Raw genomic sequence first — 25,481 nt, 5'->3', positions numbered from 1 at the left:
GTATACCAAAATGTCAGTGGTGCTTTTCTCTTGGTGTTGATATAAAGGGCTTTTATTGTCTTTATAGTTTTCTGTATTTTCCAAATTTTCTATACTAAACATGTAGATAAAAGTTATAAAAATGTCCCTTAAAATGCTAGTTCCTCAAGCCCACATTGGCTTTTTGAGGGAAGGCTCAGGGTGAGAGAATGAGCTTGGGGGAATGGGAAGGGGTGGCCTCCGGAAGTTAATCCCTGTGTGACTGCTAGCTCTTGCCAAGCTCCAGCATTTAGGGTCCTTCTCCATCTGGGGTGAAAAGGGTCTAGCCTTGGACCCCATGGGCAATACTCAAATAGCTCTGTCCAGTCATACAAGTAGACACGGAGCTGGTGCAGGCAGCCTGAGGTGACCAATGTGGTCAGTTCTGCACCCTCACTGAGTCAGACACGGGCAAGGCGCTCTCCCCCTGGGACCCGGAGGAGAGCCAGAAGTCTTCCATCTAAAGGACCTGCCATTTATGGGAAAGCTGGGGCAGGGCTCCCGAAGCACGTGGAAATGGAAGGCCGGAAGCCCAGAATGTCTGCTCCCTCCCCCGTCTTCTTGGGTTGGTGCCGAGGCTGGGCAGGGGCTGCTGGCCACGGCGGGACATTGGCTGACTGCCTGGGCTAGGGGCGGGTGCTGGGGCCGGAGCTCCAGGGCATTTTCCCAGGCTCTTCTTGGAGGAGGATGAAGATGTCCAGTGAAGTGACCCACTTGACTGCCAGGAGGTGGGAGAGCGTCCCAGTCCCTGTCCCTGGCTTCCCTATGAGGGACACAGACTCAGATGGGGGAGGCAGGTCCTTTAATTGTATTCACAGAGAGACTGGGAGGGGGCTCCATGTTAGGCGGCCTGCTGCCCAGGGACTTGGGGGCAGGGTCCGTGGGAGTTTGCGGTCTGGAGGGCAGATGGTCAGTATGGGACTCTAGACATGGTAGTGGGGGAACGGGGTGGGAGGAGGGGGGCTGGCTGAGGTGAGCCTTGAGAGAAGCGGTGGGTCCTCTGCCCACGCCCCCACGCCCCCAGTCTGGTCTCTTGGTGGCAGAAGCTCCCCGGCAGGCCCAGCCCAGCCCGGTCATCTCAGGAGTGCCTCAGCTCCACCTCGGAACCAAACTGGGGCCCATGGTGGGGCTGGTGGAGGCTGTGACGGCGGATGCTGAAGAGCCGGTGGGTGAGGACCAAGGTGGCCACCAGCAGGGTTACGCCCAGGAAGAGCAGCACCCACTGGCCCACGCGGGCCTGCTGCTCCTCCAGGTCCAGGCCCAGGAAGTTGACACGGCCGTTGCCCGGGACGGGGCCTTCTGAGTGAGCTGGGCAGGGGAAGCAAGGAGAGCAGGCGATGGGCAGGCTGTGGGCAGGCAGTGGGCAGGCCGATGGGCAGGGCTGGGGCTTGGTTAGGCTCGCTTCCCTGTTCTTGCTCTGAGGTCAGACTGCAGTCTGCCTGAACTGGGGAGGGGGCTGGCCTGGGGCTGAGGGGGATGGGGTGTGGTACCAGAGTTTGGTGTCCAGTTGTACTGAGGCCAGCCCAGCTTCTCCCCGTGCCGCCCATTTTCAGTGAGAAGCCAGTCCAGCAGCGGCTTGAAGTAGTTCATCATGGCGGATGCAGACATGTTGGTCTGGCCTGTGATCAACTTCATGGCTTCTGGCCATGGCTTACTGAAGCCCAGTTTCATGGCATCCCTGGGGGAGCACCAGAGAAGGGACACAGAGTCAGTCAGAAGGACAGGTAGGGAGGCTTGCTACTCCTGCTCCAGCCTAATTCCCACCTTCCATGTCCCCTCTTCTGGCCTAAACCTCCTTTGGGATTGGGAGGGCTTGAGCAGGTCTGGGGGTAGGGGATGGGAATGGGGGAGGGATGGTTGGGGCCCAGAGGGCTCTAGTTCCCCACTGGGGTGGCACACTAAGGTCTGGCACAGGCTCCACCTGGGATCCCCAACCCAGACACCAAAATGGCAGGTTTTCCCAGAAAAGCCCCACTGGGGTCAGAGCATGGGAAATGGTCAAAAGAAAGCCAGAAAAGACTCACGCCAGGCGCTTTCCTGCCTCCTTAGACTGGTAGATGTCACATGTGTGCAAGGGGCCCTTGTGGCCAGCTGCCTGACACAGAGCCTCGTGGAACTGGAACTGAATGACAAAGCCGACAAAGTACCTGGAGTGGAGGGAAGCATGGTGTGGGGTGGGGTGGCTGAGGACCTGTGCCACCGAGCCCCAGTTGCCCGTCACCTTCCACTGCAGCCCGGGTGTTTCAGGGAGCTCACCCTCTGGTCTTTAGGGTCTTCAAGGCTCCCTGTTCCCATGCCTCCCACCCAAGAGGCTCCTTCCACATCTCGGGAGGACCTGCTTTGAGGAGCTCTGGGGATCACTCATGGGTGAGGAGGGTCAGGGCAGAGCCCTTCAAAGATTTGGACAGTTGCTTCTGAGGCAGTAAGGTCTCCATCCCTGGGGTGTATGCAAGTAGAGGCCAGGTGTTGCCTCAAGAGTCCCACGCTTCTGGCAGGGTGGTTTGGGCAGGGAAGCCAGCCCAAATGATCCCCTTTATTCCAAACAGCAGGGATTCCCTGGTATAAATCTGCAGGTCAAAGCCAGAGCCACCTCTGCACTTGGTTCAGAATGTCCCAAACCAGCAGCGCTGGCCTCCCACTTTGAATGCTGGGCATAAGCCATGTGCCACTAACTTTCCTGGCATTTCTTAAAAGTGCTTTGCCAAGTTTGCTGGTCAGAATTTGGAATGTGTCTCCTTTGCCCACCCCTGCCCTGGAGAATTATCTACTCTAAGCTCAGAAGCTAACCATTCACTTGGGCCTGGCTTTCACATGAAAGTGAATGCCAGCTTGGAAGCTGGGAAACCAGTGGAGAAGGCAGGTGGTAGCCCTCCTCACAGGTCATCCTGGTACATTGTCCAGGTTGGGCCTGTTCTAAGGGCCCTTGGATCCCCCTTGGTCCCCTGCCCACAGCTGCTCTCTGGAACATCTGAGAAGGCTTTCTCTCCTTTCCTACACAGTGGGAACACAATTCACCTGCCCTACACTTCTTTATTAGGTCCTGACTATATGCTGACATCATGCCAGGTGCTAGGTTGGAAAGGTGGGCACCATGAGCACAAGCCCTCCCCCACTGGGCTTCCAGGAACCACAGGTGGCAAGGGCTGGAAGTGACCAGAGCCCTCCTGGGACAGCCCTCCTTGCCCTCTGCCTTGCCTCACATGTGGCCTGGGCTATCTGCAGCTCAGGGACACACAGACCCTCCCCTCAGATGTCCCCAGACCCTTCTCTACCAGGAGGGTCCCAGACCCTACAATTACCCTTCCTAGCCCTCAGTAAGTGCTCTCCTGCAGCAGGCAGAAGGGAAGGGCTGGACATGTCTACACTCTGGCTATGTGACTCACAGCACTGGTGTGTTTACATGTCCCAGTTAAGAGTGTAACTTCAGGGGTGCCTGGGTGGTTCAGTTGGTTAAGCGTCCAACTCTTGGTTTTGGCTCAGGTCATGATCCCACGGTTTTGGGAGTTCAAGCCCCACATCGGGGTGCCAGCACAGAGCCTACTTGGGATTCTCTCTCTCTCCCTCTCTCTCTCCCCTGCCCCCTGCTAACGCTGTCTCTGTCTCTCTCAAAATAAATAAAAACTTTTAAAAAAGAATATAAATTCATACTAGTGCGTTATGGCCACCATTTCCTGATCATGCTCTGTATTGGACAATATGTTAAGAAGTTAAGTTCTGCTACAATTTTGTGAAATCTGCTACGATTTCACAGGTGCAGAAACTGATGCTCACAGACACTGAAAAATTTGCTTAAGGAAACAAAGAAGTGGAAACAAGATTTGAACCCAGTTCTGCCTGACCCCAGAACCCAGTTCTGCCTGACTCCATGCCCCTGAGAGCATAGCCTCCCAATCCAATTGGGTCTCTAACCCTAGTTTTAGTGTGTAGAAGGTCTTCCAGGTATAATTCCAATTATATCACAGGCAATATGTTGAATATATATTAAAGAAATCACAATCTTGTTTAAAAACAAAACAAAACAAAACAAAACAAAACAAAACAGTGCTTAGCTCTAGCCATGGGTCATGGGTCATGGTTAATAATGTTAACTATCCAACCAAGGTCTTGTAACCATTAGCCAATTATAGTAGAGTTTCTGTTTTCAAATGCCTGGAGGGTAGAGGCTCTCATCACATCAAAAGTGTGAAACAACAATGAGCCTTGGTGGCAGGTAAGTGGCCTAGGTACAATGTGCCATGCAGCCAGGCCTCCCAGGTCACCGAGACAGGTAGCTCCCCACAGGGCAGTAACGGCACTTTGAACATTGAATAGCCTCTTCCCTTCCCCTTTACCTGATATAAGGCACACTTGAAGGAACGTGGAACTTGGCCCCTGGGTCAAAGTCCCCTTGAGCCCGGGCCACTGGGGGGCAGAGGCCCTGGTACTTTAGCCTGTCAAGGGGAAAGATGTTGGAGGGAGGGTTTGGGGAGAATAATGTCAGGAAGAGTTGGTAGTTTTGAGCTGAAGGGTGAACCTTGCCCCGGGGGTTCCACTGGACAGTCCAGATTCTGGTGTGCTGTGCCTCTGTGCACAATCACCCCCTGTGCACCTCATCACTTACACACACACTCACATATACAGATACCCATGGAGACACCCCCCTCCTGAACCCACACCCCCACAGGATCATTCTAGAACCTGAGGTTCCACCACTCTTGGTTGTAGTTCTCCTTGGTGATGCTTCCATCAAATACCCTCCAGCGCCACTGGTCGACGAGGTAGCTGAAGGGGACAAAGGCGATCTTGTCGAGTGCCATCTTCATTAGAAAATTGATGTCTTGCTCTGCCAAGGGAAGGGAGCCTAGTCACCAGATGTCTGCCTGCCTCCTGCCACATCCCAGTGGCTCAGCCATGATGGGTGTGCGGTGGGTGGAGAGGGGAGGAGTGGGCTCTGTGCCTTTCTGGGTCTAGCGACCTGCCTCTTGGGCTGGTATGGGAGTTCCATCCTCCCGGCTCACCCTGCTGGTGGCCTCCTTATTCCCCACTGTTCTGTCCCAACCTCTGCCTATGAGCCATCAAGTCCCCTCTCCCAGCCTCCCAAGCTCACTTCCCCTTCTTAGTCCCTCTGCCCACCAGGACTTCCCATTCCTCTCTCACCATAGCCGCCACCCTCGCTACTCAGCAGGTTGATACTGTGGAGGTGCTTGGGGGTAGACACTGAGAGGGCCAGCACATCTCCAATGGCCTCGTGAAAGCCAGGGTTGGCACCCTCCCGGAAGGTCACAGGCAAGTCCTTGTACTGCATGAAATACTGTATGTGGCCCATTTCATGATGGGCCACCACCAGGTCCTCCATGTTCACAGTGGTGCACTGCTTGATCCTGGAACACGGGGGGTGGGGCAAAGGGACCCGCTGTCCTTACTGCATACAAAGCAGACCCCCATCAATGCTATATGCAGGGAACACAGCTTTATGGGAAGGAAAACCAAAGGAGGTATGGAATGAGCCCGAGAAAGAAGGAATCTGAGGGTCAGAAGCCCCTACAGCATGGTCATCCAGGCCATTCTTCTGCTTCCAACTTCTCTGAATCACTCCACCCCTCACTGCCATGCTGTTTTCTGACTGTGCAATGTACTTGCTCAAAAGGCATAACTGAGGCTTTGCACTCAATTGTGATTAGTGCAGAACTTTCTAGAATGTGGGTTCTGTGTTTTTCATGCACACATTTTGTCTCTTCCAAGACTTAGGTTTCCTGAAGGGAACAACAGTTATTCTGAGCTTTTCTACATCCCATGTGCCCAACACCAGCAAACACATTCACCCAGGACTTTCATGGTTAGGACTGAAATGACATCTACAGAGCTGTCCACATCAGAGGCCCAACCTCGCCCTTCATCTTTCCTCATTCTCTTTTGTGAGCTGATCAAATTCTCCCTTGGATATAACCAAAGCCCTTCAGTTCAGTTGACCACATTTTTCTGCCGTTGTATTGGGATGGGAAGAACTTCCTGGCATCCTGGTAACACCGAGGTTGGGGTCTGCCCACCTTCTCCTATGACTCCCCATACAAGGAAAACTCCCAAAAGAGTTCTCAACCCTCTGATTCTGTACATCCATCCCTACAGCTGCAGTCCTCATGCCTTTGAAGGAAGGGCCCAAGGATAGGCAATCCCGTGAACTCTGGCTGTTTTGTTCTAGTCTCTCTGTGTCCACTCTTACTAGAAGAAACTTCATCAATAGTGGCAGATCATCTTTGCCACTTCTCCCAAGAGGTGGGGTCTTCTTTTCCTTCTTTGCATCTGTGACTTGCTTCAGCCAAGAAAATGTGGCAGAAGTGACTCTGTGCCAGTTTTGGATTTAGCCTTTAAGAAACCAGGCTGTTCTTGCTTTCTTTCTGTGGGATGCTGACTGCCAGTAAGAAATCTGACTGCCTGACTGTCATACTGGGAGGAAGCCCAAGCTAGCCTGGAGAAAGATGTTCTCACCAATCCCCAGCTTCTCCAGTCATCCCAGTCCGAGGACCCAACATGTGAGTACAGAAGCCAAATGAAGCTTCCTGTCCCAGCATGTGCCACATGGAGAAAAACTGAGGTACCCAACCAAGAGCCAGAACCAAGGCTCCAGACACATGGCCCCACTGAGCTACACCAGCATCTCCAGCCATCAGAGCTACCCCAGCTGAGGTCTCCATCATTGCACAGCAGGGACAAGCCATTTCCACTGCATGTTGCCTGCGCTCCTGACTGATAAAACCACAAACATAAACAAATGGTTGTTCTATGGCAGTAAGTTTTGGGGTGGTTTGTGCATCTGTCTATGCAGCAATAGACAACTGTCCTCCAATGAAGACAGCTTCTGAGTCTCTGCCAATGGTGAATATGGATCTGTGCAAAGCCCCCCATGTTCTCATGTACCTGTCTGTGTCAAGACACATGCACCCAGGAAGATGGCCTGCTGTAGGCAGAGGTCACTCCAGAATGAGGGAAGGCTGGGAAGCTCTCACAGTGCTCACCTAGCACTGGGACCTTGGGCACTAACCAAGCTAGTGGAGCTGGTCAGTGCTTGAGAAGACCCTCACCTCGTAGACAAGGCTCCCCTGCCAGAAGCCAATGGCCAACCCGAGGCCAGGCCCAATGCTCTTGACCTTTCATGCTAAGCTCTGGCCCCTGTACTTGTTTCTGCTCACTCTGGCTGAGGGGACAATAGTGGAAGCTGTACTTGGTTCATCTCCTTGCCCACTGATAAAGTCCCCTGGCTGCAACCTGGACACACCTGAAGTCCTTGCCATTGTAGAAGTCCCAGGCAGAGGCGTGGCACACTACTTCCCGCCCGTCAGTCGGCTTTTCTAGCATTGACTTGTTCCAGAACTCAAAGGGCACAGGCAACAGCCCCAGGGAGGTGAAGAAATTGTCCGCTTCCTGAAACATCCTTCTGGGTGTCCAGCCCTACAAGCAGAGGGAGCCCTGCCAAACCTGGGGCCTCTGGGGACAGACTGTGTACTGCGTCAGGGTGGGGGTTAGGAGAGGGCTCAGCCAGAGGGAATTCCTGAAGCAGAGGCCTTCTCCCACCAAGGCAGAGGTCTCCCCTCCCTTGTGCCTTGGGGTTGCCCTGGAGGAGCAGAAATGTGATGAGGGGCCCAGTGCGCACCTGCTTTATCATGGCCTCTGTGGCATCTATCTTGGGGGCTGAAGGGAAAGGCACCACCAAGTCATAGATGTTGGACCAGGTCTGAGCCCACATGTTCCCTGGAGGCAGGGAGGGGAAGAGAAGGCAGACAGAGGAGAGAGAGATGTTATTTCTTACACTCAACACCATCACCCATGGAGAAGGAACCAGATCCCAAGCCTTATGATCACAAATGTATCCCAAGCACCTGCTATTTGCAAACCTTGCTGGGATTTGACATACATTGTTTTTAGCCTGCACATCCAGCCCTGCTTTGAGTGCCAAGGGCTGAGTTCTAAACCCCAGCTCTGCCCCCACTCTGGGGCCACTTGGGCGTAATGCCTCCTTTTCCTGGGGTCTGTGTCTCTCAGTCATCGAGCTGATATCCGCTCCCACATCCTTGATCAAGGATGGCTGGTGTCTTGGGCTACAAGGACCCTAGAGACTGAGCAGGAACTAGATCCAAAGCTGGATGAGTTTCTGGAGTCTCCCTCATGGTTGGCAAATGGTCTGTGGCCCCGTCTGGCCTCTCTGCTCATAGTAAGGAACCCCCCAGGGATGTGTTCTCTGTGGTTCGACAGGGACAAGAACCTGGTGGCCTCCGCTTTGCTCTAGTCCCTGCCAGCCCTCACTGTCTTCCACTGCCTACTTCATTCATTCAGGGCATTTGAGTTTGCAACCCCTGAAAAAATGAGGGTCCAAAAGTTGGGATGGATCTACACTCTCAATATTCTCTGTTCTCCTAATTCCTCTTCACCTGAGTGTTGTCCTTCTAACTCCCTACTGCTACTTTTTCCATCAGAATCTCTCATCTTTTATAAAATTTTTTTAATTTTTCAGGGAAAGAGTGAGAGCACACATTCGAGCAGGGAAGGGCAGAGAGGGGGACACAGGATCCGAAGCAGGATCTGTGCTGACAGCAGCGAGCCCGATGCAGGGCTCAAACCGTGAGATGGTGACCTGAGCTGAAGTTGGATGCTTAACCAACTGAGCCACCAAGCCTTCCCAGAACCTCTCATCTTTCAAGGCTCTGCTCATGTGCCACTTCCTTGGGGGGGGGGGTGGTGGTGGTGCTCACTTCTCATTCCCAGCCCCTTCCTCACCACCCCTGCCCAAGCATCATGGGTCATATGGTCTCCTGCGATGATATTATGAATTCTGTCACTGCTCCACCCGTGGCGACCTGCACCGAGTGGCTCTGTAGCAAACGTGCTAAATGCAAGCAAGGGGCTCGTCTCCCCGAACCCAGCTGCCACCCCACCCCGGCCCCGGCAACGTTCCCTCCAGCCTCACACCCTCACTCCCTCCACCCGATACAGCATCCTAAGATCCTGCCCAGCCTGCCCTCTGCCATGTGGAGAGCACCGGCCCCACCTTTCCTCATCTGTGTCTGTCCCCCACCCCGCACCCCCACCCCAGGCCCAGTCCTTGCGCTCACCCAGCAGGTGAGCTGGAATGGGGCCCTCCAGGTTGATGTGTTGGGGCCCGTAGTGGCGGTGCAGGGCCCGGCGCACGTAGGCGTGCAGGTTCAGGTAGAGCGGCTGCAGCTCCTGGTAGAGCTGCTCCAGGTCGTGTTCCAGGGTTGGCATCTCGTACATGGCTCTCCAGGAGTCACCTGCATCTTCGTAGCCTGCAGAGGGGGCACAGGCTCTCTCAACACCCGACCATTCCCTGAGCACCCTCTGCCCCGCCCCCTCTAGGACCTCCCTCTCACCAAGGTTAGGGGCTCAGAGGACCCCTCTGAGGGCCCCAGAGAGCCAGAGATCTCGGCCAGAGGGACTCACCGTTGAGCTTGGCGGCCTTGTTGGCAAGTTCCACATATTTGGGGAAAAAGGGGAGGATTGCTCTCCCCACCTTGTCTCGCCAGCTCTTCCAGGCCCACAACAGATCTTCATATTTCCGGGACGTGGCCATCAGATTCGTCAGATCTGGGGGGAGTGGGGGGTAGTGACTTGAGCCTCCAGCCCTGGGCTCACCTCCCACCTCCTATAAGGTGATCTTAGTCATAGGAGTTTGGAACTCGGATAAAATTGGTGAACTCACGTCAAAAGGCCTGTACAGGCAGCGAGTCTAGTGAAATGGGAGAAAGGGAGGTACCAATTCTACAAAGACTTACAGGGCGGGTGGCCCCAGGGCCACGCTGCATGCACACCACCTCAGGGCTGCAGCAGCCTTGTGAAGGGTGCGCGGGTTTGCACATCAGCGTTTTGGTGACATGGCGGGTCCCCCCAGCCAGGAAGTGGCCCAGCCAGGCACAAACCCAGACTCCAGGGCTGCTGCTCCTCACTGATTCCCTGCAAACCCCTCTGTGGGAGGGACAAATGGCTTGGCCGTCACAAGACCTGAGTTCCTCTCTAGTCATCCACTGACCCGAAAATTACCTTGCAAGTCACAGGACCCCCCCCCTCCTTTCCCTACCTTTAAACATTTTTTATTTATTTTTGAGAGACAGAGAGACGGAGTGTGAGTGGGGGAGGGGCAGAAGGAGAGGGAGACACAGAATCTGAAGCAGGCTCCAGGCTCTGAGCTGTCGGCACAGAGCCCGACGTGGGGATCGAACTCACAAACCGTGAGATCATGACCTGAGTCAAAGTCGGGCGCTTAACTGACTGAACCCCCCAGGTGTCCCTCCCTATCTTTAAAATGGGGATAATCCAGCACTCGTGGGGTGTAAAAATCAAAAGGGAGCACGAGGCCCCTGAGCAGGGAGTGAGCCTTGCTGGTCGCTGAGTCCTCACAGGGCCCCGGGCACCTTTCGCTAACGGTTAGTGAACCGGACTGAATAAAAGGATTGCTGTGAAGACAGTACAGAGAGCCATCCCAACATCATCAGGGAGCCCGAAGTCCTGGGTCTGTGTCCTGTCAAAGCCATGGGACTGTGCGTGTAGCCTCCTCAACATAGATTAAGTGGAGCTGACACGCACCTCTCGGAGCTGGGGTGAGGACGGCCTGAGCTCCTGTGTCATTTCGGAAGCCTCACACAGACCGATGGTGGCTTCTCTTTCTGCCTGAGGACAGCATTTGGGGTCCCCCACACCTCACTGACTCGCGTTCTCTCCCTGTTTCAGAACGTGCTTCATGATATCTACTTCTCACAGAGAATAAAGTACATTCAAATTAGTTCTGTTTAGGGAAAAAAATGTATTTTGAGAATTTCACCTCTGCCCTCTGCCGATGCGAGCATTCTGTTCTGTGGGTGCTTCTTAGTTTCACTAATGGCAGTGCTCTGACGGCCCAGGCCTGGGTTAGGAGGCTAATTGATGGGGGGAGGGAGGCTGAAGGCTGCGCTCCCTTTAATGCTCTTCTCCGTAAACACGCACATACACATGCAGGCACACATATGTCTCCGCTGTGCTTTGCGTGCATACCCATGTATACAAACCGTAGGCCAAACCCTGTCTCAGGAAAGCCGTCTCTTTCTCCTGTTTATTTTCCATTTCCCCTTCTATTTGTCATTGTTCTAATGTGGGAGTTGGCAGGAGGGCCAGGAAGAGATGGTTTCTGGGTAGCGATTCCTCAGGAGAAGAATGTTTAAGCCTCTGGCTCCCCAACCCTTGGGAGGGTGAGTCAGGAGGCAGGAAAGGACGTATCTGCGTGCAGGTACTTGGGTGTCCAGGGTGAGGCTTCCAAAAGGGAGAAGGTAAGAAGCACCAGCCAGTGTGGAGAGAGAAAGGGGACAAGCGAGAGCTGGTCCACTCCTTCCGGCAGGAAGTGGCTTCTCTGAGCTGTGGCTTTGGTTTTAGGGGAGAGGTGGAGGGCGGGGGCCAGGGAAGGTGGGGAAGATGTGGAGAGGGCGGAGGAAGGAAGGTGCTTAGAATTACTATCCCTAGTCGGGCATCTAAGCACTTGGCACACAAATCTGAGGTACCTCCTACTCTGAAGGGGAGAACACACAGAGGAATCTAGGGGGTCCCTAGAGGGAGCAGATGGGCAGATGGCCCAAAGGAGGGCTGTGCCCCATCTAAGTGGTGGCAGAGAACCCCCTGGGGGAAAACAGAGGAGTGAATCTCCTGGGCGCACCGACCCCATGAGTTAGGAGACCCTGACCCCCCTTCCATGGGCCAGCACCCCTAACACGGTCAAGCTCAGCATCCCCACCCTCCCTCTCACTCCCCACATGCCCTCACCAGGCTCCAGCTGCAGACAAGTGCCATTGGCGTGGCACACAGAGGCCACGCTGTAAGTGGTTTCCATGTCCAGCAGGATCTGGTTATACTGCAGGAGGAAGAAGAGAGGCTGTACCCCTTTGCTACCCGTTCTGCCCCAGGCGCCATCATGGGCAGGGGGCACTATGGAGCTGGGGGAGCATGTAGGTGTACGTCAATGTGGCAGATGTCATGACTCAGAGGAAGAGGAAGCAGCTTGAAGGCCAGACCCCGAGCTAGGACCTGGTCCTGACCTTGGATCTTCCCCTCCCTGCTCCGCCACAAGCCACATACCTCCTCCAGCTCCTTGGCAGGCAGTGCTGCCCGCTCTAGGTCCTGAATCTTCTTCATCATCCGCTTAATGCTGTCATTCTGGAAGCTGGTCATATCAAACTGCCTGGCCCAGGTGCCAAACTTCAAGGTGTGGTTTGCCATCTGTATGTTCTTCTGTAGCTGAAGGCACAGGGGGAGAGTGGACCGTGGCGTGAGGCTCAGGAGCTTTGGAGTGGCCTCTGAGAAGGAGGTGCCATAGGGGGAGCAGAAGGGACTGAGGGGTGCAGTGAGGGGGCAGTTTTATCAAGTCCATTGCCTTTGCTGCAAAGACCCTCTTCAACCTGAACTGTCTATAATGTCCTGGATGCAGTCCGTGTCCCTCAACAGACAGCCATGGTCATGCAAGACCTATCCTGGCAGGGGAAGAGCAGGGGAAGCCCACCCTGTGTCTTGTTAGCAGACGGACAGGTTGGCATTCGTTCTGTGGCCTCTCTGAGCTTTAGGGTCCCATGTGTAAAACGGGAATAAGATCACTGGTTTTGCAAGCTACTGAGGAATAAATGAGGCAGCAGATGTAAAGCGCCAAGGAACTGTGGACAGCACACACAATGGTCTTCAAGAAATGCTAGTTCTCGGGGCCCCTGGGTGGCTCAGTCGTTGAGCATCCGACTTCGGCTCGGGTCACGATCTCGCGGTCTGTGAGTTCGAGCCCCGTGTCAGGCTCTGTGCTGACAGCTCGGAGCCTGGAGCTTGCTTCACATTCTGTGTCTCCCCATCTCTCGGCCCCTCCCCTGCTTGCACTCTGTTCCTCTCTCTCTCTCTCTAAGATAAACAAATGTTTTAAAAAAGAAAAAAAGAAATGCTAGTTCTCAGTGGCTCACCTCGGTATAATCTGCACTCACCACACAGGTGGAGAGTGGAGTGAAGGGAAGCTAGTCCTTGCTGTGATGGCAAACAGGGACTTTCAATCTACAAATCCACCTTTACTGTTACTTATTTATGTACAAATCATTTTTAATTTTTTTTAGCATTTATTTATTTTTGAGAGAGAGAGAAAAAGGGGGGGGGGGAGGGGCAGAGAGAGAGAGGGAGACAGAATCCAAAGCAGGCTTCAGGCTCTGAGCTGTCAGCACAGAGCCCGATGCCGGGCTCGAACTCACGAACTGTGAGATCATGACCTGAGCCGAAGTTGGCCACTTAACCAACTGAGCCACCCAGGCGCCCTTATGTACAAATCATTCTATTGCTAACAACAGACTGCTTGTTAATCAGAGACAACTTCTTTGGGCATTGAGCATTTACCCACCCAAATCTGAAGTTGAGTATTATTTTAAATATTTCCTCTGGATTTTTCACAAATCCTGACAGCCTCCCTCCACACACACACACACACACACACACTGAGTGTGGTGGGGGGAGGGGGCAGCTGGCTCTGTCTTCGGTTTGAAGGATTGGTCCCTGGGAGGAGGAGCAGGCACATGCGGTGTGTCTGTGTGCGTGTGTGCGTGTATGTGTGTGTGTGGGGGGAGGGGGGACGTGGAGGGGGTCCTTACCAGGATCTTGCTGGCCTCTGTGGTGATGTTGGTGTTATATTTCCAGTTAGCCTCAGCATACTCATTCCATATCACCTGGGATCTTCGGTCATATTCCTCCACAAACTTTCTAGCCTCCACCTCATCGGTCACCAGGCCTGTGGGGCAGAGTAGAGGCAAACAGACAGGCCTCCCCTTGCCCTCTGCTGCGGGTGGGCCCAAGCCTGCCACTGTCCCTGCCTCTCCCTCCTCACCGGCCCCCCCAGGCCCCGCCCCGCCCCCCAGCCGGTCCCACTTGGGTTCTGGGTTGTCTGGCTGCTGGTTGTCGTCTGGCGAGTTGTTGTCTGGCTGCTGGTTGTTGCCTGGCTGGTTGTTCCCTGGTTGGTTGTCACCTGGTGGGTGGCCTCCTGGCTGGGGACCAGCATGGGGTGCCCACAGCAGAGCAGGAGAAGGAAGAGGCTAGGCAGTCCTGGAGCAGCCCAACCTTGGCCCATGGCCGCAGGAGAGCAGAGCCCTGTAGCCACAGCCCCCCTGGCCAATAAGAATGGAGCCTGCAATGTGACCTCACAGAGCAGTGTGCCTGCCAGCTGCCCCCAGGGAGGGGCCTCAGATCTGGGCACACCCTCTCTAGAATGATGGGGAAGAAACATACCTGTCCGCCACCCCCCCTCCCCCGCCCAAACCAAGCTGTGATGAGCAAAGGCCCTTTAGGGCAGGGCGCTGGGGCCCAGCTGGGAGCAGCTCACCAGGAACCAGGAGCCAGGGGCCTGTGTCCAGAGCCCAGAATCCGAGAGTTGCTTCAGCACCCCACCCCACCCTCCATCAGGGCTTTACCAATGTCCTGTGGGTAATTGTGGGGTACTGGTGGCCGCCACTGGTATTCCGGCCACCCCAGCACTTCGCCGTTGCGCTGATTCTGCTCCTGCAGCCACCGGCTGACCGGCTGGAAGTAGTTGAGCAGAGGTTGAGCATCCAGTGTATCTGAGCCAATCGCCTCCTTTAGCACCTCCTGCCATGGCCGTGAAGAGCCTGACCGCAGCGCCTCCCTGTCAGGCAGAATGGGCGCGGTGGGCACAGGGGGCACAGGCCAGCATCCAGTACTGGTCCCTGGCCCACCTCCGTCCCCCACTGGCCTGCAAGAACAGCAACAGTAAGATTCTGGGGAACCAGGAGCTCTGGGAAGGGGACAGGGACGTTGTCTCGTCCCGTGCTAGCCAGGAGGCCCACTCTGTAAATACTTGCGAGGAAGGAGGGGGTGGGAGGGAAGAAAGTCTCCCTCTGCCAGCAGGGCCCTGTGACTTTCCCATGAGCAGCCAGTTGCCTTTTAGACACATCTTCCTTCCCCCTCTCCCCTCACCTCCCCCTTGCCCTCTTGGTCCCCCCACACACCTGAGCTTGGCCCCCGCCTGGGTGGACTGGTAGATGTCGCACTTGTGCAGTGGGCCTTGGTGACCCGCCTCCTTGCACAGGGCTTGATGGAACTGGAATTGCAGCACAAAACTCACAAAGTACCTGCAGGTACGGGCTGGGTGTTAGGGGGGTGGGGGGGGCCCTTGCCCGGGCACCATTCAGCTCCCCACAGGGCAGAGGCCAGACGGGGGAGAAGGGAAAACCAAGCCTGGCCCCAGGGAGAGGCCCACTTAAAATTCCAGGCTCGTGGGGGGCCCAGAAGAGCATGGGGACAAGCCCTGAAAACTGGTAGGGGTTGGGGGGGGGGCAGTAGTACCTGATGTACGGTGTTACATTTGGGACATGAAACTTAGCTCCGGCATCAAAGTGCGTTTCATTTCGGGCAATTGGAGCACAGATTCCCTGATACTTGGTTCTAGAAGAGGATTGATAAATTGTCTTAGGATGTAAGGATTGCATGAAGGCTATTTTAGCCTTTGCAAAAAATGCTGTTAAGCAGGCATTCCCACCTTTCCCACGGGGGCCATCCCTTCCCCTCCTGGTGAATTGGGGAAGACTTCTTGGAGGAGGGAGTTTCAGGCAGGACAGAATGTATGGGGAAAAGGGTGGGGGGGGTGGACTGATGGAGGCAGGAGGCTCCTGGTTGTCCAGGAGAGTGGGGAGGGCCGCTTGGGATTAGGCCTTTCCTGATTCCCCTTTGCTCACCGAAGATACCACCAGTCAAAGTTGTAGCGGGAAGGGGGGGTTCGCCCACTAAAGACCCCCCAGCGCCACTGGTCCACCAAGTAGCCAAAGGGCAGGAAGGCAATTTTTTCCAGTGCCATCTTTAACAAGTAATTGATGTCACTTTCTGTCGGAAGATGAGATGAGAAGAGAGGTCAGAGGGAGATGGGGGTCCAGCTAGGGCAGGGTGGGCCTGGGCAGGAGCCGGCGGGAGCCAGCAGGTGGAGGGGCTGGCCGATGCAGAGAAAGGAAGGCTGGCCTTCAGGAACATGGAGCCCTGCTTGGAAGAGGGCCCTTGGGCAGTGTCCAGGTGGGACTCGGGGTGGGCTGTGAGGCTCCGGGTGGATCCCCAAACCTGCCTGACCTGGGGCAGAGCGGCAGAAACAGGAAGGGCAGGTGGGAACACGGGCAAGCTGAGTCCTGCCGTGGGATGGAGTGGGGTCTGGGTAGGGCCGGGCCGGGTCCTCTCCACCCCCCATACCCATGTCATTGCTGACATTGTCCAGCAGGCCAATTTTGTACAGATGTTCAGGAGTGGAGACGGAGAGCGCCAGCACATCCCCGATGGCCTCGTGGAAGCCAGGGTTGGCCCCTTGGCGCAGGGAGACAGGCTGGTCCTTGTACTGCAGATAGTACTGCACGTGGCCCATCTCGTGGTGCACCGTGGACAGCTGGTCCATAGTGACCCGCGTGCACTGCTTGATCCTGGGGCAGGGAGATGGCGAGGGTGAGGGTGAAGGACAGGGCAGGGACCAGAGCATGGGGAGGCTGGCACCTGAGGGAAAGGGACCAGGCGGACGCTGCCCTGGGCCTTGAAGGAGCTGGTGGAAACATACGCATCCTTTGCCCTGCCCCAGCCCACACTCAGGCCTTTGTCCTCCATTCCAATGTACAGAGTTGCTAAGGGAAGGTGGCCTAGATGGTCTCATATGCCCAGTGGCCTTGGAACAGACCCTGTCCACCAAACAGTGTTGGGGCTGGGGTAGAGGTTGGCCTGGGAAATGGCTTTCCTGTGCCCAGGCTGCCCACCCTTCCTGAAGCTCCAGAAACCCCCCTTTTCCCTCCCATGTCTAGACCTGAAGTCTTTCCTGTTGTAGAAGTCCCAGGCAGAGGCGTGGCACACCACCTGACGCCCGTCGGTTGGTTTCTCCAGCATGGACCTTGTCCAAAACTCAGGAGGCATGGGCAGGAGCCCCAGGGAGGTGAAGAATTCCTCTGCCACTCGGAACATGTGCGTAATGTTCCAGCCCTGGTTTGGAGGGTGGTGGTGCAGGTCCAGGTCAGGGACCAGCAGAGGGAGCTCACTGTGGCTGCCCCAGGGGTGGGTCTAAAGGTCTCCCACCTAGATTTGCTCCTTGCTCGTGAAGGGCATCTCTGCTCTGTGGCCTCCCTTCCCAGAGGCAGGGCCCCTACTAACCATAGTGGATAAACAAAAGTAGACGGCTGCTCTCACCCCACCTGTGGGATCCTGGAAGGAGGGGCTGGCACCTCGCCCAGGACACAGACCCCAGATCACTGCTTGTACACACACTCAAGGGTGCTGCTATGTAGAAAGGGCAGGACTGAGGTCCCTGCCTTACCCGTCTCTCTCCCATGACTTCTTCCTGCCCTTCTCCCCGTGTCTGACTACTTCTTGCTGCCCCCACCCTGGCCTGACTCGAAACTTACCTTCTTCACCATAGTGCTGGTCACGTCGAGACTGGGCTTGTTAGGAAAAGGCACCACCATATCATAGAGGTTGTCCCAGCTCTGGGCCCACATGTCCCCTAGACAGAGGAGAGGAGCCAGATAGCTTAGTTCCCTGCCCGCTTCCCCATATGTGCTGCTGGGCAGCTATCTGGGTCCCTGGCACCTGGGCCCTGGGAACTCAAGGGTAGCCTGCTCGGCCGGCTGAACCAAACATTTTCTACATAAGTCCCACTCAGACTCCTGAATGCTCCAGGATCCCTGGGGTCGGCGGTGTGAGCCCACATGATGCTGCTGGGGTCCTTCCTGGTGGTGCCGGGGTCCCTGCCTCCCAACCCTGAGGCAAGGCCACTGGGCTTGCATCCTGGGGCATAATCTTATCCCTTCCCCGCTGGATGCAGTCAAAGTCTTCAGTGTGATTCCTAGCTCTGCCTTTTGCTAGTTCTCTGCCCTCTGCCAAGTCATTTATGCACCTCAAACTTCAGAGTCGCTGTCTGAAAAGTAGGAACAGTAATGGTGATGAGAAGGGCCGCCTGCTATATGGGGTCATGGGGTGAGCTACGTGGGCTCGTGTGTGAGAGTGGACAGGATGATGCTCTAAAATGTGAGGCATGAGGAGGACAATCCATGGGACATGCATAGAGGCAAGGCAATGTCCTTACCCAGCAGGTGAGCAGGGATGGGTCCCCTGAGGTTGATGTATCTGTCCCCATATCGGCGGTGCAGCGCACGGCGGACATAGGCATGGAGGTTCAGGTAGAGGGGCTCTACTTGATGGTAGAGGTGTTCCAGATCCTCCACGAAGGTGGGTGAGTCATACCAGGAGCGCCAGTAGGCCCCCGTGTCTGAGAAGCCTGGTGGAGGGGGCAGGGGTGGTATTGGGGTGCAGCTCAGGTCCCAGGCTCTGGCACTTCCATGCCCAGCTACTTCTTCGCCATTCTCCTGGCCTGCGGCCCGTGTATCCGCCAGCTACTTAGAAAAGATGGCCTGGGGACCACTGCTCTGTGATTTTCCAACTAGGGTCATTCCAATTCTAGCTAAATAGATCCCGGAGAGGCAAAGATGAGTGCTGGGGCTCTGAGGTGTGACAGGAGAGGCAGGCAAGAGGGCCAGTGTGAGAGCCAGGCAGCAGCCCAGAGGAAGGCAGATGGGGCTCGAGCTGGTTCTGTGCGACCTTGGGTCAGTGTACAGAGTCACTGCAACACTTACTCTTTCTGGGGTTGGGCTCAGTGGGGACAGTAGATGATGGGAGAGCACGTTGCCGTCTGGGAAGGGCAGTGCTCACACAACGGATGGGGTGGGTAAACTCACCATCCTGCTTGTAGGCCTCATTGCTGAGGGCAGTGAAGTTCTGGTACAGGGGTTTCAGCGGGATGCCCACAGCATTGTGCCAGCCCTCCCAGGCATAGAGCAGCACGGAGTAGCTTCTTGATATAGCCATGATGTGGGTGAGCTCTGAGACACAGGTGAGTGGGGTCAGGTGCTTCCTTTGAAGGCAGCGACGGTCTTCAATAAAGCACCCATGCTGGTCTTCACCATCTCTCCATCTCTACCTGCTTCCTCAACATCATGATGCCCCCAAAGCCAAGGGTTGCCTATAGGCCGGGTGGGATGGGACTGGGGGCCATACAAAGAGAGCACCCAAGAGGGGCCCTTGTCCCTAGGAAAGGGAGGTGGACAAAAGGAGGACATCCAGAGGCCAGTTCCAGACAGACTCTTCATGGCTCATTGGTTACAGTGGCTAACCTCAGGCTGCCTAGTGGATGGAGTAGGGTGTGGGGGGAGAATAGGAAGGTATAAGCAGAAGTCACAAGGGTCTAAGTCCTGTGGAGGGCTCTTGGGAGACTGAGAGGATCCATAAAAGGGAAAACCAGGCAGCCAAGAGGAAGGCTAGTAGGGATGGGAGAGGCCAAAGAACGCATGGGGGTGGGGGTTGGGGTGGGGATGGGAGCTGGAGGCTGGAGGTTTCAGAAATCAGATTGCCCAGAGAAGCAAGGGTGCGGGGGCATCTGACAGTCCAGCCTCAACTGGAGTTCAGTGCCTTTGGGTTTGGATTTACCCACTCCCTCCACGGCCCCTCCCATTAAACATACCCTCTTTATGGGTACAGCAGGGCTGCAGGGGTGGGGTGGGGTGGGGTGGGGTGGGGAAGGGCCGGGAAGCCCCGGCAGAGAGAGATAGTAGGGACAGAGCCATACCTGGGTCCAGGGACCAGCAGATGGCAGTCTTGTTGGGATAGTAGCAGACCTTGGCCGTGGAATAGATCCTGTTCATGTTGCTTAGCAGAGAGTTGTACTGGGGAGTTAGAGTTGAGAAAATGTTAGTAGTGAACAGCCCCCAGAGGTAATGTGGCTGCCCCCTCCTCTTTCTGCTAGGATGAAAAGGAGGCCCAGAGAGGGGATGTGGCTTGGACAAGGCCACTCAGTGGCACTCAGGGCACTTCTGATCACTAATACACTGATTCCCCTTCCAGTGGAGGCAGCCTGTGGAGGTGGAAACAAGTGTCCTTAGAATTTGGGATGGGGTTCAAGTCCAAGTTCAGCCACTGCCTTGCAGTGAGGGCAAATCCCTCTCACTCTCTGGCCTGATGCCTTCTCAGTCCTCCTCAGTCTTTCTAAGGAAGCCCATTAATCCAACCAGACTATGGAGAAATTTTGAAAAACCCCTTTTCATCTGTTTACTTGAATTTCGCTTTCTATACCCCATCTCTAAGGAAAATCAATGTTTCAGGAAGCCATTCTGTGCTTACAGAGGCTTCCCCTACAATCGGGGTGCATACAGATCCCAGGGTCCCTCCCTGCCAGGCTCTTCCCCACCACCACCACCACAGTGCAGCACTGGAAGGCACACTGGCCATTTCTGCCTCCACCCCTCAGGTCCACCAGGCCCACCTGCTGCCGCTTTGCCACAGGCAGGTTGGCAGGGCCCAGGGTGCGCACACCACTGATGACCCTTCGCAGGATCGGGTCACTGAAGTTCTGCCAGATTGGGTCATACAGGTCCTTAGCCTTCTGGCCCCAGATCTCAGCAAACTCCTGGTTGAGCAGGGCTGCTTCCTCCTATGGGCACCAGAGGGGATACAGGGGAGGCCATGGCACTGGAGAAGGGGAGGAAGACCAAGGGCGCCTGGAGACTGGGGCTTGCGGGAGCACTGCTCCCTCCTCTGGGGCCTTCGGGGTCAGGAACTGGGGGAATCTGCCTAAGGTGGGCAGTGGAGCAGAAATTGGGGCTAGAAGAGAGGCAGGTGGAGGAGAGGGTAAATAGACAGTGATGAGCAGTGACAGGAACAGGAGACAGGGGTAGGTTTCGGCTACAGAGGATGAGGACCCAGAGCAGAGTGGGCACCCTCAGCGCAGACTGCCGCTGACCCAGCCCGAGGTCATCCCAGGGAGCTGCCACCTGGGGGGGGGGGGGGTAGGTAGGGGGGTGGGTCGAGGTCGGAGGAGCCAGCTTTATCCATTTGGTTCTTGTACTGGGCACCCACCGCGCGTCTGATGGGGCGGAGCAGGGCTGGGGGCGCCGGCGGGTTCTCACCTGGTCCCCGCGGCTCAGGGGTCGGGGGCGCGCGCCCAGCTGTGACTTCCCGCCCCCCAGCTCCCGGTCGCAGGCTTGTGATTGGGCGTCCGGGCCCCGCCCCCGCCCCCGCCCCGGGCCCGCGCGCCCACCTGGAGCCGCGCGTTCTCCTCGGTGATGTTGGTGTCGTACTCCCAGCTGGCGACCGTGCTCTGGTACATCACCAGCTCGGCGCTCGAGTTGAAGCTCTTCACGAAGAGCTGCGCCCCGGCCTCGTCGGCGGAAAAGTTTCCGGGATGCAGCTCGGGGTCGAGCGCCAGGGCGGCGGGCGGCGGCGGCAGCAGCAGCGGCAGCGGCGGCAGCAGCAGCAGCAGCAGCGGCAGCGGCGGCAGCGGCCCCCGCCGAGGACGGCCCGACGCGGCCCCCATGGCGCGGTATGCGGTGTACGGCGCGGCGCAGCCCCTTCTCCCGCGCCGCTCCCGCCCTGCGGATTATAAAACCCCGCCGCCGCCTTCCGACACACCCCCACCTCCCCGCCCCGCCGCGCTTCCTCCTCGGCTCCAAAGTCCCCCAGCCACGGGCCTAACCGAGCGGGGCGGGGACCGAAGCTTCCTGGCCCGCCCGGGCAGGGGCGACTGGCCGGGGAGGGGCCAAGGCGACCCCCTGCGAACTGCAGCCGGGGGCGGGGGGGGGGGGTGACGGTGGCGGAGGGGGCTCAGGTCAGGCTCTCACAGAGGAAGCTTGAAAGGGGGACCCCTCCACACACACACACCTCTGAAGCTGAGGGAGCCAGCAGTTTGCTGGAACACCCTAGTCTGCACACGGTGCCCTCTCCCTGCCATCACCCAGCCTCGGCGCAGGCCCCCGGGAGCCCGGCGGTCTGCGATGCTCAATCTTCCGGCCTCACCGTCCCAGGCCTCTCTGGGTTCCCGAGTGACAAAGTGGGGGAGCTGTCCGCAGCGCCGCTGGTGCAGCAGAGATGGGGTTAATGATCAGTCACCGGGTCCAGCTTCTCCGCCAGGCCTTGGGGGGAGGGGGTGTGGCCTGCACCCGCGCGGGGAAAGTTTCGGCTTTGGAGGCTGGAGGCGCCCCGGGGGAGGTGCCGCAGAGATGCTCAGAGCCCCCGGCGCACCTGCACACTGGGCGGGGACTACCGGGAAAGGGGGGAAGAATGGAGGGGGCTGTTGTGACAGGGTTTGCATAGAGGGACGGGAGGGCTGGCACACATGCCCTCTTCCCACTGGGGACACAAGCTGTCAGTCGCTTACACAGAAACAACCACACAGACCTGCAGCCTCTGAGAGCTAGAGATGAGCCTCCTGATGGGAAGTACCCCTTCACTGACAGATGAAGAGATCAAGACTTAGGTTGAGTGGCTGGCTCCAAGTCACCTCAGGCCTCCACACTCCTCATTCTTTCCCTGTCTCATCCACGTGTCCCTCCAAGTGACAAGCACAGGGAAGGGAGAGAATGGCATCTCCCCAGGTTGTGGAAGCTGAGGGTCCTCCCCTAACTCCTCCTGGGGACATCTGTCCCCAGAGGTGGGAGGACCCTATATGCTATAGTAGAATGTGGAGAAGGGCGTGGGAGGGGAGGCTGGAAGAAGCAGAGGCAGGGCAGAAGCAGCAGGAAAAGAAGCAGTCGAGAGCTGCGCAGGCGCCCACAAGGCGTTCAGCTGCTTGGGGCAGTTGGGGATCCTGGGTACCCGCGTGTGGATGGAGCCTGAAGCTCTGAGGGACACATGGGCTCACCTCGTCATGGAGCATGTGCAGGAGGCCGTGACCTGAGGAACCCCGAGATGGTGCCGTCTTGTCAGATGACACAGTGCCAGGAAGACAGGTGTGGAGGAGGATGGGGGTAGAGGTGGGTTGAAGAGGAAGGTGCTCTCAGGGGGTCCTCATAGCTTGGTTTTCCATGCTATGAGGGCAATGAGCCATGGGGCACACAAGTGAGCTGCTGTTTTCTGGGAAGGAAGAGTCTCCACCGGAGGCTTGGGTGGGGTGGGGGTGGGGTGGGGTGGTGAGAGCGACACCCTTTCAGCCCCTGGAGGAGGGGGGAGGAGAGGAGGATGGGTGCAGTGCAAAAAGAGCGGGAGGCTTAGCTTGTAACCAGGGAGCCTTTTTCTGTCTTCAGGAAAGAAACCCCAGGAAGGCAGGATGGAGGCAGGTTTCAGCCAGGGCTGCCCTCTGAAGAGCTCCTGAGAACCACATCTAGGACGATGGTAGAGCAGGCTGGTCCCCTCTCAGGTCTGTGTGGCATTGTGATGATGTCTACAGAACATCTGGGTTCGGCATGGAGCAGCCTCTGCTTCGCCGAAAAATCACAGAAGAAAGGTAAACAGGTGGGAAGACAGTCTGATCCCTGTGGTTTGCGTGGAGCAAACTGATACCAGGGCTGGTTGGAGGCGTCACTGCACCTCTCTAACGGTCACATTTACTATAATAGCTTGTTGAGGGGTGCTGCTTCCCTACTACGCCATCAACTCCAGGAGACAGAGACTCTGTCTGCCTTATTCTCGGGTTTTCCTAGAGCTTAGCACAGTGCCTGGCACAAAGTAGGCCCTCATTCAAGGAAGGGGGGACGTGGATAAAAGGAATAAACACCAATCGTATTCACTTTCCAGGTGGGAGGCTCACAGCCTACAAGAACAACAGGAAGAGCCAGACCTCACTAATCGGGAATTTGCAATAACATTGACACTGCCTTGATCCCAATGAGTAAAAGTTAAAAACTTCTCACTCTGTTTTTAGGTTCTTATTCATGAGGGAGAGCTATAGTAAGAATACACCTTACATCTGGATAGCACTTTAGACCTCCTAAATTCTTTTGTGGAAATTATCTAATTTGATGTTTGCAATAACCTTGAGAGGTAGGAAAGAGATAAGGTCCTTTGGTCAGTCAGCTGCTTCCTGGCTGCCATCAAAACAATGGAGGGGTTTCTGATTCCTATAGGAGGAGGTCACTGTGATTAGGCCAGTGCACAGCGCTGTGGATGCCTGACCCAACAAAGGAAATGCAGCCTGCTTGGGAGATCACTCAATATCTCCACCTCTCTTCCAGGGGAGGAGAGATCACCGGCTACCACAGATCGAGGAAAAAAAAATCCCTTAGAAAAATATGCTCCCAAATGGAATAAGATTGAGAGTCTAGAAATAAACCCTTACATTTACATTCACTTGACTTTTTGATAAGGGTGCCCAGACAAATGGGGTGGAGGGAAAGGGAAGAAAGTCTTCTTAACAAATGGTTCTGGGACAAACTGGATTTCCACATGCCAAAAGATGAAGTTGGATTCCTATCTCATATCATTTACAAAAATTAACCCAAAATGGATCACAGACAATGTAAGAGCTAAAATCATAAACATATTAGAAGAAATATAGATATAGGGGTGCCTGGGTGGCTCAGTTGGTTAAGCGTTCAACTTTGGGTCAGGTCATGATCTCATGGTTCATGGGTTCGAGCCCCACGTTGGGCTGTGTGCTGACAGCTCAGAGCCTGGAGCCTGCTTCTGATTCTATGTCTCTCTCTCTCTCTCTCTCTCTACCCCTCTCCCGCTCAATCCCTGTCTCTCCCTCTCAAAAATGAATAAATGTTAAAAAAAACAACAACATAGATATAAATCTTTGTGACCTTGGATTAGGCAGTAGTTTCTTAGATATGACACTAAAAGCACAAGTGATAAAAGAAAAATTAGGTAAATTAGACTTCATCAAAATTAAAGACTTCTGTGCTTCAAAGGATACCATCAAAAAAAAAAAAAGAAAAAGACAACCCACGAAATGGGAGAAAATATTTGTAAAGCATGCATATAATAAGGGACTTGTGTCCCTCTTGAGTTGAGTTGAGTTGAGTCCCTCTTACAACTCAACAAAAAGACAAATAACTCAGTTTAAAAAATGGACAGAAGAGGGGCACCTGGGGGCTCAGTCGCTTAAGTGTCTGACTTTGGCTCAGGTTCTGATCTCTTGGTTTGTGAATTCAAGCCCCACGTTGGGCTCTGTGCTGATGGTGAGGAGCCTGCTTGGGATTCTCCCTTTCTCATCTCTCTCTCTGCCTCTTCCCCACTTGTGTGCTCTCTCTCCCTCAAAATAAATAACCTTCAAAAAAAATGGGCATAAAGGGGCGCCTGAGGGGCTCAGTCAGCTAAACGTCCGACTCTTGGTTTTGGCTCAGGTCATGATCTCACAGTTTCGTGAGTTTGAGCCCCACATTGAGCTGCCAGAGCACAGCCTGCTTGGGGTTCTCTCTCTCCCCTTTCTCTCTGCCCCTACCCCCCTCTCTCTCACTCTCTCTCAAAACAAATAAATAAGTAAATAAATAACCGAAAAAAAATGGGCAGAGGATTTGAATAGACATTCACCAGAGACAACCAAATAACCAATAAGCACATGAAAAGATGATGCTCAACTTCATTAGTCATCAGGAAAATGTAAATCAAACCTCAAACCGAGTTACCAGTTAACACCCACCAAGACACCTAAAATTAAAAAGATAGACAATAACAAATGTTGTTGAGAATGTGGGGAAATTGGA

The 25,481-nt window shown here is 55.4% G+C and overlaps 1 protein-coding gene and 1 long non-coding RNA gene across 3 annotated transcripts; one reads left to right on the top strand and one right to left on the bottom strand.

Annotated features, from left to right (window-relative positions):
* Window positions 1-803: 803 nt before the first annotated feature.
* On the bottom strand, window positions 804-21,435 carry ACE (angiotensin I converting enzyme). 2 transcript variants are annotated; one of them, XM_043584936.1, is made up of 25 exons: window positions 21,098-21,435; window positions 20,324-20,491; window positions 19,631-19,727; window positions 18,744-18,887; window positions 18,095-18,286; window positions 17,415-17,512; window positions 16,823-16,995; window positions 16,228-16,451; window positions 15,729-15,873; window positions 15,340-15,438; window positions 15,003-15,125; window positions 14,448-14,659; window positions 13,635-13,771; window positions 12,103-12,261; window positions 11,791-11,878; window positions 9,448-9,591; window positions 9,102-9,293; window positions 7,646-7,743; window positions 7,271-7,443; window positions 5,155-5,378; window positions 4,696-4,840; window positions 4,350-4,448; window positions 2,043-2,165; window positions 1,509-1,696; window positions 804-1,326 (listed from the first exon to the last, which is right to left on the bottom strand). In XM_043584936.1, the coding sequence occupies exons 1-25, from the start codon at window positions 21,371-21,373 to the stop codon at window positions 1,097-1,099; spliced, it is 3,951 nt and encodes a 1,316-aa protein (XP_043440871.1). In that variant the 5' UTR covers window positions 21,374-21,435; the 3' UTR covers window positions 804-1,096. The 2 variants fall into 2 exon arrangements, with proteins under 2 accessions (XP_043440871.1, XP_043440872.1); XM_043584937.1 differs by lacking the exons at window positions 14,448-14,659; window positions 15,003-15,125; window positions 15,340-15,438; ... (7 more) ...; window positions 20,324-20,491; window positions 21,098-21,435 and adding an exon at window positions 13,909-14,408.
* A 1,675-nt stretch (window positions 21,436-23,110) lies between these two features.
* Window positions 23,111-23,683, top strand: LOC122485755. The gene is made up of 2 exons (XR_006297940.1): window positions 23,111-23,278; window positions 23,569-23,683. It is a non-coding gene; the product is annotated as an uncharacterized LOC122485755 (long non-coding RNA).
* Window positions 23,684-25,481: the final 1,798 nt, after the last annotated feature.

Source organism: Prionailurus bengalensis, chromosome E1 (genome assembly GCF_016509475.1).
Source record: "Prionailurus bengalensis isolate Pbe53 chromosome E1, Fcat_Pben_1.1_paternal_pri, whole genome shotgun sequence".
NCBI classification, from domain to species: domain Eukaryota; kingdom Metazoa; phylum Chordata; class Mammalia; order Carnivora; family Felidae; genus Prionailurus; species Prionailurus bengalensis.
The sequence above is the reverse complement of the archived record's forward strand: the minus strand, read 5'-3'. Positions and strand labels throughout refer to the sequence as shown.